Source organism: Python bivittatus, unplaced genomic scaffold (genome assembly GCF_059951505.1).
Source record: "Python bivittatus isolate LINGU-HERP-01145 unplaced genomic scaffold, Pbiv_v1 ctg000060_np1212, whole genome shotgun sequence".
Lineage (NCBI taxonomy): Eukaryota > Metazoa > Chordata > Lepidosauria > Squamata > Pythonidae > Python > Python bivittatus.
In genome coordinates this window covers 19,582,225-19,595,468 of record NW_028277044.1, presented here as the reverse complement: position 1 = coordinate 19,595,468, position 13,244 = coordinate 19,582,225, and the positions used below count along the sequence as shown (strand labels likewise).

At 39.4% G+C, this 13,244-nt stretch overlaps 1 protein-coding gene across 3 annotated transcripts in view; it reads left to right on the top strand.

Moving 5' to 3' along the window:
- The first annotated feature begins 4,654 nt into the window (after window positions 1-4,654).
- NPAS2 (neuronal PAS domain protein 2) overlaps window positions 4,655-13,244 on the top strand; it is a 74,652-nt gene continuing 66,062 nt past the window's right edge. For all 3 annotated transcript variants that reach the window (XR_015795418.1, XM_088136614.1, XM_025168187.2), the window contains exon 1: window positions 4,655-5,742. Coding sequence is in view for 2 of the 3 variants with exons in the window: in XM_088136614.1 (XP_087992740.1) it covers window positions 5,426-5,742 (317 nt within the window). In the remaining variant the exon portion in view is untranslated. The remainder of the gene's footprint in view (window positions 5,743-13,244) is intronic.

The following is a 13,244-nucleotide window of genomic DNA, read 5'->3' as shown; positions in this document are numbered from 1 at the left end:
ACACATCTTAAAGTTCCCAAGGTTGAGAAATACTGATATAAGGGAACCATTCCTGCTTGATTTTGGTTAGACTTCCGCTGTGAATATACTGTATATACTCATTTTTTCCATAGATGTGTGTTCTTCTTTTTTAGTCTCCTAATCCTGTACTGATCACAAGTTTCTTTTTCCCAATGTTGTGCCAAATTGACTCTTGCCACTGTCAGCATATATTTAATAAATCATGATGCTTTTCATTTATATTCTCTGGGATCATACCTAATAATATTTGTGGTTTTAATTTGAATTTTATTTTCAGAATTTTCTGAATGTTTTGTATCTGAGTCTTTTTACATAACCACCACCACATATGATAAAATGTTCCTTCTTTGCATGGCATTTCCAACATTTATTGCTGTATGATTTATCCATCTTAGCAATTATTGAGTTACATACCACCTGTAGAACATTTTGTACCAATTTTCCATCAAATTGTAGTTTGGTTTACATTTTATTGATTTTTTTTCCATAGATGCATCCATTTTTTCATACATTTTTAATTTGTTCTGGCTGCATGTCATATTTAAGAAACAATTTGTAAATATGTCCTAATAAATTATCTTAATTCTGTATGAGTATTTCAAATTTGGTAATCTTTCTCAGAATCCCTCCTTCTTTTTTGTTGGGATTGGGAAAAGCTTGTCCACCTCTCTCTTTTAAGTCTTGTAAAATTCTGAATCTTACTCTTAGTCTTTTCCCCATTCCATATAAATCTATTAATTCTTCTTTGAGAATCCTCCAATTTTTAATCTGGGATTTGAACTGGTGCATTTGAAAGAAGTTTATCTTGGGTAATACAATTATTTTTATTGTCATGGTAAGTCCTAGCCAGGAAAGTTTTTAAGTTTTTCCATCTTTCAGGTTTTTGTTTTATTACTTTTCATAATTTGTTGTACATTTTTTGAAATATGTCTTTATTGCATCCTGACAGGTATATATTTCACTGAATCTTATCTCACTGGCTGGGGAGTGAAAGAAAGACTCTTCTTTCAATTTAACTTCTGAAGAAGGATATTTGAAAAACAAAAGATACTTATTTTCACTTTAAATAACTCTCATCTGTGACTTATTTGGCAGAACATGACCTGAAATTATTACTGGTGGGAAAAAATAAGTGCCCTACTGTTGAAATGATAGTGCCTCTGATGCCAGTCATGCTTCAGTGAAGAAACTATTATAATTTAAATTACACTACATAATTTCAATAATCTCAACTCAGAGATAGCCCAATTTGAAGACTTCAAAATATAATAAGAAAGTTTGGGGGCAATGTGTAACGTAAAATACTGCAGTAAAAAATGCTGTTAGTCTATTGTGCAGAGAAGGCAGGAAGTAGTTATGGAAAGTAAGGAGAAGGCAAAACTACTTAAGATATTCTTTGTGAGGCAGAGAGCTATTCCTAATATGTCTGAGGAAAGGGGATTAAAACAGATCAGTAATGATAAATGGTAAATAACTTTAAGTCAAGAAGTCACGTCTGCAGCGACAGGTGAATCACATTCAGGCTGTTGAAGAAATGGTAGAACTTTTTTGGGAAACTGGAGAACCGCAACATAATCCCAACATTCAGAAAGGAGAAGAAAGAAGATCCAGGAAAATACAGACCAGTTAGTTTAATATTTGTACTCTACAAAGTTCTAAAACAAATTGTCAAGTAACAGGTCCGTTAGCGCTTAGAAAAGAAGTATGCTGTTACTAGCAAAGATTTGTCAAACACAAGGTATGTCAGACTAAACTTGCAAATTTAACTTATGAAGCAAAGGATGTTTATCCATTTGCAAGTGACACCAAGCTATGGAACTGGCTAACACATTAGAAGATATCAAAATAACCTTGGTAGACTTGAACATTATGTCAAATCCAATAGAGTGAAATTACACTCTGAATTTCAAGTGTAAGGTCCTGTATCTGGGTAGAAAAAAATCAAATGCATAAATGCTGGATTGTGAAGACCTGGTTTGGAAGCAGTGTGTGTGAAAAGGATCTAGACTTTCTGTAGGATCACCCACTGAATGTGAGCTAAGAGTATAGTACAACAGCAAAAAAGACCAGTGCAACCTTGCACTGCATTAAAAAAAGCAAGATTCAGAGGAGAGTTACAAGTGCTATAAATTAAGTCCTCTGAAGAACATTAACAGAACTGGGCTTTTCAGTTCACAAAAAGAAGCAAAAAAAAATAATATAGCAATTGTCTAAATTTAAGTATTTGCACCACTTTTATCAAAATGAAGAAAACAGTATTGAGCTGTCACAATGCAACTCATGTGATGTCATGACACACATACAAAAAAAGTGGTGCTTGCATCACACTGGAATAACACTGCTGTTGACATTTGCCCTCCCTTGTCCCATCCAAGGACCCTGTGGTCTACAGATACCTAAAGGCTGTCTTAAGGGCAGGGGAGGGGGAGGGGGAGGGGGGTAAGACCGGTTCTCTATTCTGTTGAAAATGATGGCAGGACAAAGGACCAACAAGCTGAAGTTCTTGCCTGCAGGAACTGTTCAGGAGTGGAATGGTCTCTGTTGAACAGTATGGACTCCCTCAAGCAGGGCCTATTTTTCTTGCAGCGAGCAGAGGACCACGTAAGTCCAACAAAGAAGGGATGGGTTGTTCTTGCACTAAGCAGGGATCTTAAAGGTCCCTTCCAACTCGTAAAATGCATGATCTCAATGAAATGTATTTATTCTGGATACGTCTAAGTATTACTGATAACAATGTTTACCTATACAGTATAGGAAACATGCATATCTTCTTTTAAAGCCAAAGTAATGTTACTTTCAGTGTGTGATTGCATTTGATAAATCACACATATATTTTAACAGCATCTGGCAGCAATCAATATGTATGAAAGAGGAGGCATGGATTTAACCCCAAGCAGCTGCTGTCTCCTTTTCCCATCTCAGAGTACAATTTACTCTGAGGAGGAATCTGTTCCTGATGACAAGCACAGCATCCAATAGAGAAGGGCAACGTGAATAGTTCTTTGCATAACCCTGTTCTGATTCTGTCAGCCCTTTTATGTTTTTCAAAATGCAACTTCTATAATAAATGTGCTCATTGATCCCTACTTCTCCTTGAAAAAATCCTGGGTTGTTATGGTGAAGAATGGTGGTGGAGGTGGTATAGCTGTAGGCATACTAGCTACTCATAGTTTTCTTGCTACCTGTTGTTTATGAGTAATGCAAGACTATGGCATCATAACTGTAGTACTAGCTGTTTTGATACTTGCTTTTCTTGTATTGGGTACTCAACTGTGTCTTTAAAACAAGAGAACTTAATTAGAGTGGAGGTTACTTTAGTACCACACTAAGTATTCTTAGACTTCAGGTAGATGCATCCATTTTCAAACAACATTTGCAACGGGGTTTAGCTCACATGCTATGACTATCCCACTGCAGCTCTACCCTTAGTTTTTAATGTTGAGGCTGATCATGTTTCCTGGAGCTTAATGTAAAATTCAACTGCTAATCTGCTAATCTTACTTCTAGGCAACCCATGATCCCTGTGGGAAATTATACCTTGTAAAAACTATACATCTTGTAAGCTCCCTTTCTAACACTGGAATTTAGTGACTTCACCTCTTATAAAGAACATTTGAATGCATGATACTAGGATGAAATCTGAAGGCAATTAGCCTGAATGTTAAAGAGTTATTTTTAATGGTTTCTCCTCAGATTATGCATACCTTGTGGCTTACTTCCCTTTTCTCTTGCCATCGTTATTTCTTAGTATTTCTGCACTTGCTGGAGATGAATGTGAAAGAAGGGTGGGAATATATTGTATTTCAATATTAATAAAACATTTCACCCAAGTTTAGTTTTAAAACAGTCACATAATTTGAATCCAGCAAATTTAGGGGTTTGCTTAAAATTTATCAAATTAATTTTAAATACAGAACTGACCCATATTTTTAAAAAAATAACAGAGCACTTTTCATCCCAAAGATGGGCTTAACATAGTATAATTATATTTGCTGAGTGTACTAATTGTCTAAGAGCCAAGAAATGTAATTCATCTTGAAACTTGTTATCAAAATTAGAAAACTTCTCCCCGGAGGTTTAATAGGAAATCCAGAACCTAAACTTCAAAAAAATTGAAATCTGAATTTTAGATTTTTTAAAACATTCAAAATCTGTTTTATTTTCACAGGGACAAGTTCCAGAAGGATATACAGGTAAAATGGTAAGTTCATCTGGAAAAGTTTCCAATATTTGAAAGGAGGTTGGTATAGACATCTAAACAAACTTCTGAAAGCCATAGTGCGGGACCAGGCAGTCCTTTTTGGTACAAAGCTTGAAAGTAGCGTAAGTGTCAAAGCCCTACACTTTCTGGTCAGAGCATCGTGGGCCTTTGAGGCAACTCAGAGTTACCGGCTTGACTTCCCCTTTGTACTCATCGTTGAACACCCCCGCCCCGCCCCGGCCCCGGCCCCGGCCCCGGCCCCTGCCCCCGTGTTTGCATTTATCCAGGGCTCTATCTTCGCTCAGGTCAGAGCCCAAAGACACTTTCTTTTTAGATCCTCCCTCTTCTCCTCCTCCCGGGGGAGGTCACGGATGTTTGGGAAAATATGTAGGTCAGTGGAGCATTTCCTGCACTTGTGCAAAAACAAGAGGAGAGAGAAGGCACAGTCGGGAGGGAGCGCTCCTTCAGCCGCCAGCCCTCGGCAACTTTCTCTCTTCCCGCTCAGGAAACGAAGCGCACTGTCTTTATTTATTCATTCCCCGGCCCGGAGGACCGTGGGAGGCGATCCCTCGGCCCTTTTTATCCTCGCGGTGACCCATTTCGTCGCTTGCCTCTCGCCTCGCGGCTCCCGCTGGCCAGAGATTCCGGCTGATTTCTACTAACCGGCGGCGGCGGCGGCGGCCACGAGCACCGGAGGAACCTCCCGCTCCAGCCTCCCCCGCCCTGCTAAATCAGGATCCCCGCGCTTCCTATTCCCACCGGAGACCCGCAGGCCACGCGAACGAGCAGGCGCACGAGGGCCCCCGATGATCTGAGGGGAGCCGGGAGGCGCCAAACTGCGCCCAGCCGCCCCTTCTCCCTCCCGGCTAAGGGTGGGAGCGCCTGAGACGCTGCTGGGAGAATGTCCCCTTTTGGTCTCCGGGGCAGCAAGTTTCAAGCCAAGAAGCCACTGCTGGAATCGGTGCGCCTGCAACTTAATGCTCCCAGAGAAGCCTGCGCTATCAGCAGCATTAGCAGCCTCAGCCTCAGCAGGCTCCGCCGCCGCTGCCGCCGCCGCCGCCAGCCCCCGGTGTCCAGCGTCCTCCTGGGGAGGCTCGCGGCCGTTTGCGCGTCTCTCCCGAGCCCCTCTCTCCGTCCCCCTCGGGACTGTGCTGCTGGCGCTGGGAGGAAGCAGGAGGCCGGCATGCGGCGTCCCCTCACACCATGAGAAACGGTCGGCGGAGAAGTAGCCGCAGCCGCAGCCGCAGCGACAGCTCCAACAACCCCGGGATCAAAAAGGCGCCGGAGCCCCATTTCCCGGAATTATTGGCGTGCGCGAGGGAGCGTTTACCCGGCCCTTGGCAGGAGGGGAAGAGCCACAGCATCTCCGGAGAAAGTGGCCGCGTCAAGCTCGAGAGCGGCGGGGACAACAGCCCGCGCCCCCTGGTCGCCACCGCGGACAGCAGCAGCGGCAGCAGCAGCGGTATCTGGCGCCTCCTGGGCACTCGCGCCCACCTCTCCTCCCGGCACGGGCACTTCAGGTAAGCCACGCGGGCGGCGCCTGGCACAGTGACACGGATAAACAGCTGCCCCGGCAGCCCGGGACGTTTTGTCCACCTCTTCCGATCATGAGCGTTGGGGGGCGCTCTGACTCTCACCGGAGGCGCGGCACAATTACGGGGCGCACCGGCATCCACGCCCGGGGGGCCCGCGTCCCCTCTAGACCTAGACCCAGAATTTTGCTAGTTTGGGGGTTGTCTTTGACTGTAAGCCCAGAAATAATGGAATGTTGATAGATCCTGGAGGATGCGCAAGGAACCACAGGGTCGTTATTTGTATTTGCAAAACTCGAACCAAGTGTAGAGATTGAGAATTAACTGAATTGGCCATTTTTACGAGTTACTCTTAAGTTCACACATTTTCTTTCTATGCTACTCTGTAATTCAACTGTAATGCCAGCTTTGGCTGGATTACACATTACAATTTAAATGTAACTCTTTTAAAAGGTGACATTCGGATATAACAAAGCTAGTCTAAAATGGTCCCTGGCTGTGAGGTTTAATGTGCTTAATGTGGTGCTGGGCTTCCATAAAGATCTCTCTGTATTTTTTTGATTTTGCAAATCCAGTATTCATTAACATTTATCTAGTGTTTCTGATGCATAATATCCACCACAGCAATCATGTGATGTAATCCAGTACTATTACTGTATAATAGATGGGGAGCTGGAGCATGTGGGACTTGTGAATGTGGGTCAGAGATGATGTGGGGATGAAGGACTTCCTTTTTCAGCCGTTGCGTCTACCAATGTACTGGATGCAAGTTCAACCAAACAGGAACAATATAATACTTGAAATCTGTTGCTGACTCAAGAGTACCATTATGGCCAAGTGAAGTTATTCTGAAATTTTAAATGCCTGCCTGCCTGCCTGCCTGCCTGCCTGCCTGCCTGCCTCTTTCTTTCTTCCTTCCTTCCTTCCTTCCTTCCTTCCTTCCTTCCTTCCTTCCTTCCTTCCTTCCTTCCTTCCTTCCTGTTCTTAGTCAAGAATAAGGAACAATTATTTTTAGAAAGCTAATAAAAGCAGGGCATTTTCTCATTACAGGCAAGATATTCAAAGTATTAAATGTTAAAAAAAAGATAAATGTATTACTGACCTTATTACATCATGTTTATTTATTAGAATTAATCTAATAGCATAGATCTGATAAATTTATATATAGTCATGGTCTTTTGAAACTTTACCTTTAATCTTGAATTCTTTATTTTTGGATAACATTTTTGGAAGAAGAATGCCCATACATGCCAGGCTAAACCCAGTATTTCTTGAACTTCAGCTTGCACAATAGGACTGACCTACCTTTGCTCTTCTCTTCCTCTGTATACTCCAAATCCTTTCTAAGGCTCTCCCAATGCTCTGGAGCATATTTGGGACGCTTTTGTAGAGGAAATCTGTTTCAGATGCAGAAGTGTTTTGTTGTACAAACACAAGTTGATATAACCAATACTTTTGTATAGATATATTTCACTTCCATGAGCTATGACATTAGGTAATAGGTAACGTTTCTGATTCATTGCCTCTCTTTCTAAGGGAAAGATTTTGCTAACTTACTGTCCAAAAATACATTTAAGCATTTCTACTTGTGATAGTTACTGTAACTTCTGTGCCAATTTTATGAATAGTTTTAAGGTGGAGTACCAATATTCTCTTAGAATCATAGGGTTGAAAGGGACTTTGGGGGTCCCTGGCCAGTGCAAGAATCCTCATACCATTCTGGACAAGTGGTTGTCCAGTCTTTTCTTGAAAACCTCCAGTGATGGAGCACCCATAACTTCAGGAGGCAGCCTGTTCCATTGCTTAATACTCTCACAGTCAGGAAATTCCTCATTAGTTTAAGTTTGGATCTCTCACTGTAAAGCTTCCACCCATTGGTTCTTCTCTTATCCTGAGGTGCTAGGGAGAATAAATCTACTCCCTCTTTCCTGTGACATCCCTTCATGCATCAGAAGTCTGCTATCATTGCCTCCCCTTTCCTTCACTTCTTTAAGCTAAATGTACCAAGTTCCCTTATCTGCTGTTTGTAGGATTTGGCGTCCAGGCCCCTTACCATTGTTGTTGCTCTTCTCTGCACTCTTTCCAGTTCCTCAGCATCTTTTAGTATAATGGTGGCATCCTTTTTGTATTCATTTCAGTTTTCCATGGATAGGTGGGAGATCAAATACTGGATTGAGAAAGGGCAGGTATGGTACCAGATAATATTATTTGTTCAGACTGCCAGACTGGAAGGCATACTTTGATGGGATATATCTGCCTTTAAATCATTGTTTTTCAAACTTGGCAATTTTAAGATGTGTGGACTTCAACTCTCAGAATTCCCCAACCAGCATTGCTGGCTGGGGAATTCTGGAAGTTGAAGTCCACATATCTTAAAGTTGCCAAGTTTGAAAAATAATGATTTAAATAGTGTTGCCTTCTTTATGAGGCAGTAGCACATTGCTTGCTATGTTCTGGCGGTTTTTAATTTAAGTCAGGGATACTAAAATTACATTCCGCAATGTAGGAACCTCCAGCTTTCTTGAAGTTCAGGACTCATCACATCTGATGGACAACCAGTTGGCGTATGCATTTGTTTATAAAACACTAAGTTTCATGAATGGGTCAACTAATATGTATTTACATGATATATTATAAATAATGCAATTTATGTCATTAAAGGTAAATTAGCTTTATAAGAAAGAAGGTATTACATATTAGAACTATATGCAATATGTTGTATATATTGAAATATGTGCAATTTCCTATTTATTTTGGAAGGCCTTATTTTATGTAGTGCATCTAAAGTCAGTGTGCAAAATTTAATTGCTTAAGCTGAAGCCCTTGCACATTTTTCCACAGTATAACCCATGGAATTTAATGAGGCTTACTTTTGATTAGACCTGCATAGAATTGCACTGTAAAACCTCTAACCCTACTACTAGTAGGAAACTCCACTGAACTCACTGGGACTTCTCAGAGGATAGAAATAGATTTTACAGGAAACATTTTATTTCTACAATATACCTGTATAGGTTTTTATATTTGGAGTCTTTTATATTTGGAGTCGGCGATAATAATAAGAATACTTATTATTATAAATACATGCCTACTATGTAATCTTTTTATAATATTGAAAGCCTGGAAGGTTCTTTATTTCAGTGTTTGCTTTCAAGTTTTGATCTGCATTTGGAAGCACTCAATCTAACAATCCAGGCCTAAAGTATTAATTCATCAGTTTCAAACGAAATTACCTTTTTGTTTTTTTTTCAGGGACAGAATATAGCATGAATGTTTCTCTCTGCAAATCAATTCAAGCTCTGAAATGATTTTTTTTCTTATGAGACAAGGCATGCTGGGCTGTAATGAATCAAAGTATAGGTTCTGAAGCATGAAAGTACCAATTTAAAAGTTTTTGAGGATCTAACTAGACATCTGTTCTGCAGGATTACACATTATTAATGGAATACATAAGAAATATATTATTTCTTCATTTATTAGTGCAAATATATTATTTGTTACCATCCTTTAAACATACAGATTGTTTTTTTCCCCCAAGCAATCTATTATAATATAAAGCCAACCTAACAGGGATAACATTGACATGAAGCAGCACAGATTATTTGTTTAAGTCAGTTTTCAGTGGGTGAGTGATGCTGTGTTCCCGTTTCCAGTGTTGATGTTAGCTTCTAGACAGATATTATTTAAAGTGAGTTGGTCTACAAATCAGTCACTCTATCCCAGTCCAACCACAGAATTGCTGCTGTGGAAAAAAAATAGGAGGAAGCACTCAGTAGACTGCTTTGAGCTCTTGAATAAAAGGTGGGATATAAATCTAATACTGTAAACAATGAAGCATCTATACAACACCCTCATATTTTACATATTAGCTCATATATACATGCCTGCCTCATTTAATGGGAATAATGTGTTTAGGCAGGCATGTGTTTAGGAAAGACCTGGAACAGAAGTACTCCAAAAATGCAGTTATCTCATACATACCTGATATTTCACAAACATGCAGTTTTTCAAAATTTCAAAATAACATTTTTTAGAAAACTACCTCCATGCTTCACCTCTGTATACTTTGGTTTCAAAACAGAAGGGAACTTTTCCTGAGATTATGCAATGTGAGAGATTTAATAGCAAGGAAGCAAGCTTTGTTTATTTATTTATTTTTAAAAAATTCTTGTGTACCCATACAAGGGTGTTTTGTACCAAAAAATGTTCTAGAAACTGTTTGAACCATTAATAACTTAGGATAGATTTATTAATTAATTAATGTCCTTTGCATATTAACCTGCTGTAGCTGATCTCATGAAAAAATATTTCAATGCAAATAAGAGTTTCTTTCACTGTTACTAAACAGGTATACAAATGTTATTGTATAATAGGCTTCTTTTATTATTTTAAAACATAGAAAAGTATTACTATGATAAGAAGGTTCAGGCAGGGAAATGGCAACTAGGGATATTTTATAGGTCTGAAATTCTGGAATTTCAGGGATTACAATTGCAATTACTGCTCAGTTAAGAAAAGTGGGCAGAGTATAGCAGAAGGTGAGGTTTGTAGGATTATTTTTTAATAAACATTTAACAAAAATAAATTGTGTGGATTCTGATTGCAGTGTTATAAGCTACCCAAGCTTACATACAACATAATGAGAAAGAACACTCATATCTGTCCAATCTCTATTTGTGTGCTGATTTTCCTTTTTTTCAATGAGAAAGAAAGCTGTTGTTCAAAACAGGAAATAGAGAGAAGTAATTTCACATGATTGTTTTCAATGATAAGATACTTTATTAAAGATGTTTACCTACTTTAGAGCACCTTCCAGATGTGGTGGATTATGACTCCCTTAGTATTCATGCAGTTGGTATGATTCTGAAAATGCATCCCTTTGGGAGCCACATTGTAAAGGTGTGGCTCTATGACAGAGGTTTATAATGTGCAGCCAATGCAAAACAAGTGTGGATTATGTAGCTATTATGCTAGGAACATGGAAGCTGCCTTGTACACAGTGAGATTATTGATCCATCAAGCTCACTTCTACTTACACTGTTGTGAAACAACTTCCTAGAGTTTCAGCATCTCTTTTCCAATCCTACATTGAGGTAAACTGGGTTGAAGCTATGCCCCTTTGAACACAAAACATTCTACATTCAAACATGTGCTATGTCAGCTTTTCCACCCATTTATATCTCATGTGGTCCAAGTTACTTAAAATCACTAATACCCATAATGGCTATTGAATTTTATCTTAGCATTCACTTTGAAATAGGCTCGAAGATGCTAGAATGATTCCCTCAAGACTATTCTGTGACTGAAAAAAAGTTCATGACTTGGTGTTTCAGGCCTTCCTTGTTTCAGTCTAATTTATCACATTGCCTTATTTCTTTCCCTTATACCAGTGTTCCTCAACCTTGGCAGCTTGAAGATGTGTGGACTTCAACTCCCAGAATTCCCCAGTCAGTTGAAGTCCACACATCTTCAAGCTGCCAAGGTTGAGGAACACTGCCTTATACCACACACTGGGAAATGGTATGTTGATAGATTTATAGTCACTTGGACTGTGTTTACCAAATACTTTCTTTTAACTTGATAAATTTTACAAGCTTCTGCTTTCAACTTCCAGTACCCAGTTTCACCATTAGGAACTCCAGGCTGAAAAGAGTACAGTAGGTAAAGAATTAAAAGTCAGAATAATTCTGAGAGGCACAACACTCTGTCCTAATTGCATTGATCTTCAGTGAAAAGAACTTTGAAAAAGAACAAAGCAAAGAATTGCCTGCTTGATCTCCAGCTCTCGGTCAAAATAATTTAGTTCCAACAGTTCTCACCAATAATCAGAAATAGCGAGACCTGTATATTAATTACTTATGCGGCTTTTCAGATTTCAGATCAGTTTCTGATTCTAGCTTAAGAGAAATTCTATGGAAGAAATTATTGGCTACCGCTATCAACAGAAGACTTCTTTTACCAATACATATTCTTTACAGTAAAATCAGGTGGAGGTTAGATGCAGTGCCCAGGTCAATTATTTGATTTATTTCCCTAGCCCCACTACTTTTTAATTTTTATATAAATTCAGTGGTCTCACATCTTAACTTGGATTCATCCATGTAAATTGGCCAAGAGGAATATCCCAATCTTTCTTTATGCTGATGATATAGTCATCAGGCTGAGAAGAGTCTTAAAAGCAATCACACACTACTGTGAAAACTAGCAACTGTTAGTTAACTAATTAATTATCAGAAAACAAAAGCTATAACCTTTGCTAGGAAAGCAAAAGAGCATAATTAGTCAATCAATGACAACAAAATATATAATTGAGACCTTTAGCTACTTAGGCATAACCTTTCATGCATCTGTGAGATGAGAAGCCCATCTAGATTGGCTCAAATAAGAGTACCACAATCCCTTCTTTTATCAGTTCCTGGGATGGGCAGTACATTGCTCGGAAGCTATATGAGGCCAAAGTAATGGCACGGTACTTGACAATATATACAATATATAATTGGGACTTTGTACCAGCTTTGGCTCAGTGGAGAGGGTGCAGTCTAGGTTTTTAAGATCAGTTCTGCGGGTTCCTAAATGTATCTCGATTAGGATTGCAACTGGGTGTTGCAAGAGTGGAGGCCCAGATCTAGAGTGTTATTTTCAGATACTGACTTAAACTGTTGTATAGCCCAACTGGGCTGGTTTCCCTAATATGAGATAGCTTTCATTCACAGTGGAAGTCAAGTATCAGAGATAAACTGGCCTCATATGGCTTCTCATAAGAAGCCTGCACTCATCGGGTAGTGACCAACTTAACAAGATCATAAAACAGAATCCTTGACACAGAGTGGTAACAGGCATTCAGCTTTGGCCCAAGGCAATTGAAACTATGGAAACCCTCCTATAGCTCCAGCTCAGCCAATTGTTGCCAATTTTTAATAAACGTTATCTGTCATAGATTATTTTCTCTGGCTAGGCTATTCCCTCATATTTATTGGGGGTAGATACCACAAGATCCTTCATCTGGAAGTCTCTGCCCCTGCAGCTCTCCAGCAATTGAGGACGTGAATCAGATTTTATGATAGTGTGACCTTTATAGAGACCTACAAGACACCTTAATCCTTCCTTCTCTAAAGGATTTACCAGGTAGAGAAGATGCAGTGTATATCTCATTTCTTCTTTCATTCTACTAGATCAGTGTTTCTTAAACTTTTTCATCTCAGGACCTCTTCCCACTTTTAAAAATTATGGAGGACCCCAAAAGAGCTTTTGTTTGTATGGGTTATATTTACTGATATTACCTCGGACTACACTTTGAGGAACAATGTATTAGACCAATATCACTCATTCAATAACTAAATTTTGTGCTGCAGCTATAAAAATTTGATCTCAGCTGGTATCTAACACATGGGAACACCTACCAAATCCATAGCACCACCCAGGCTGTTAAATGTCCCATTTTGTTCCTCCCGTAATATAAAATATAATTTTTTTTTCATTTTATTACATTT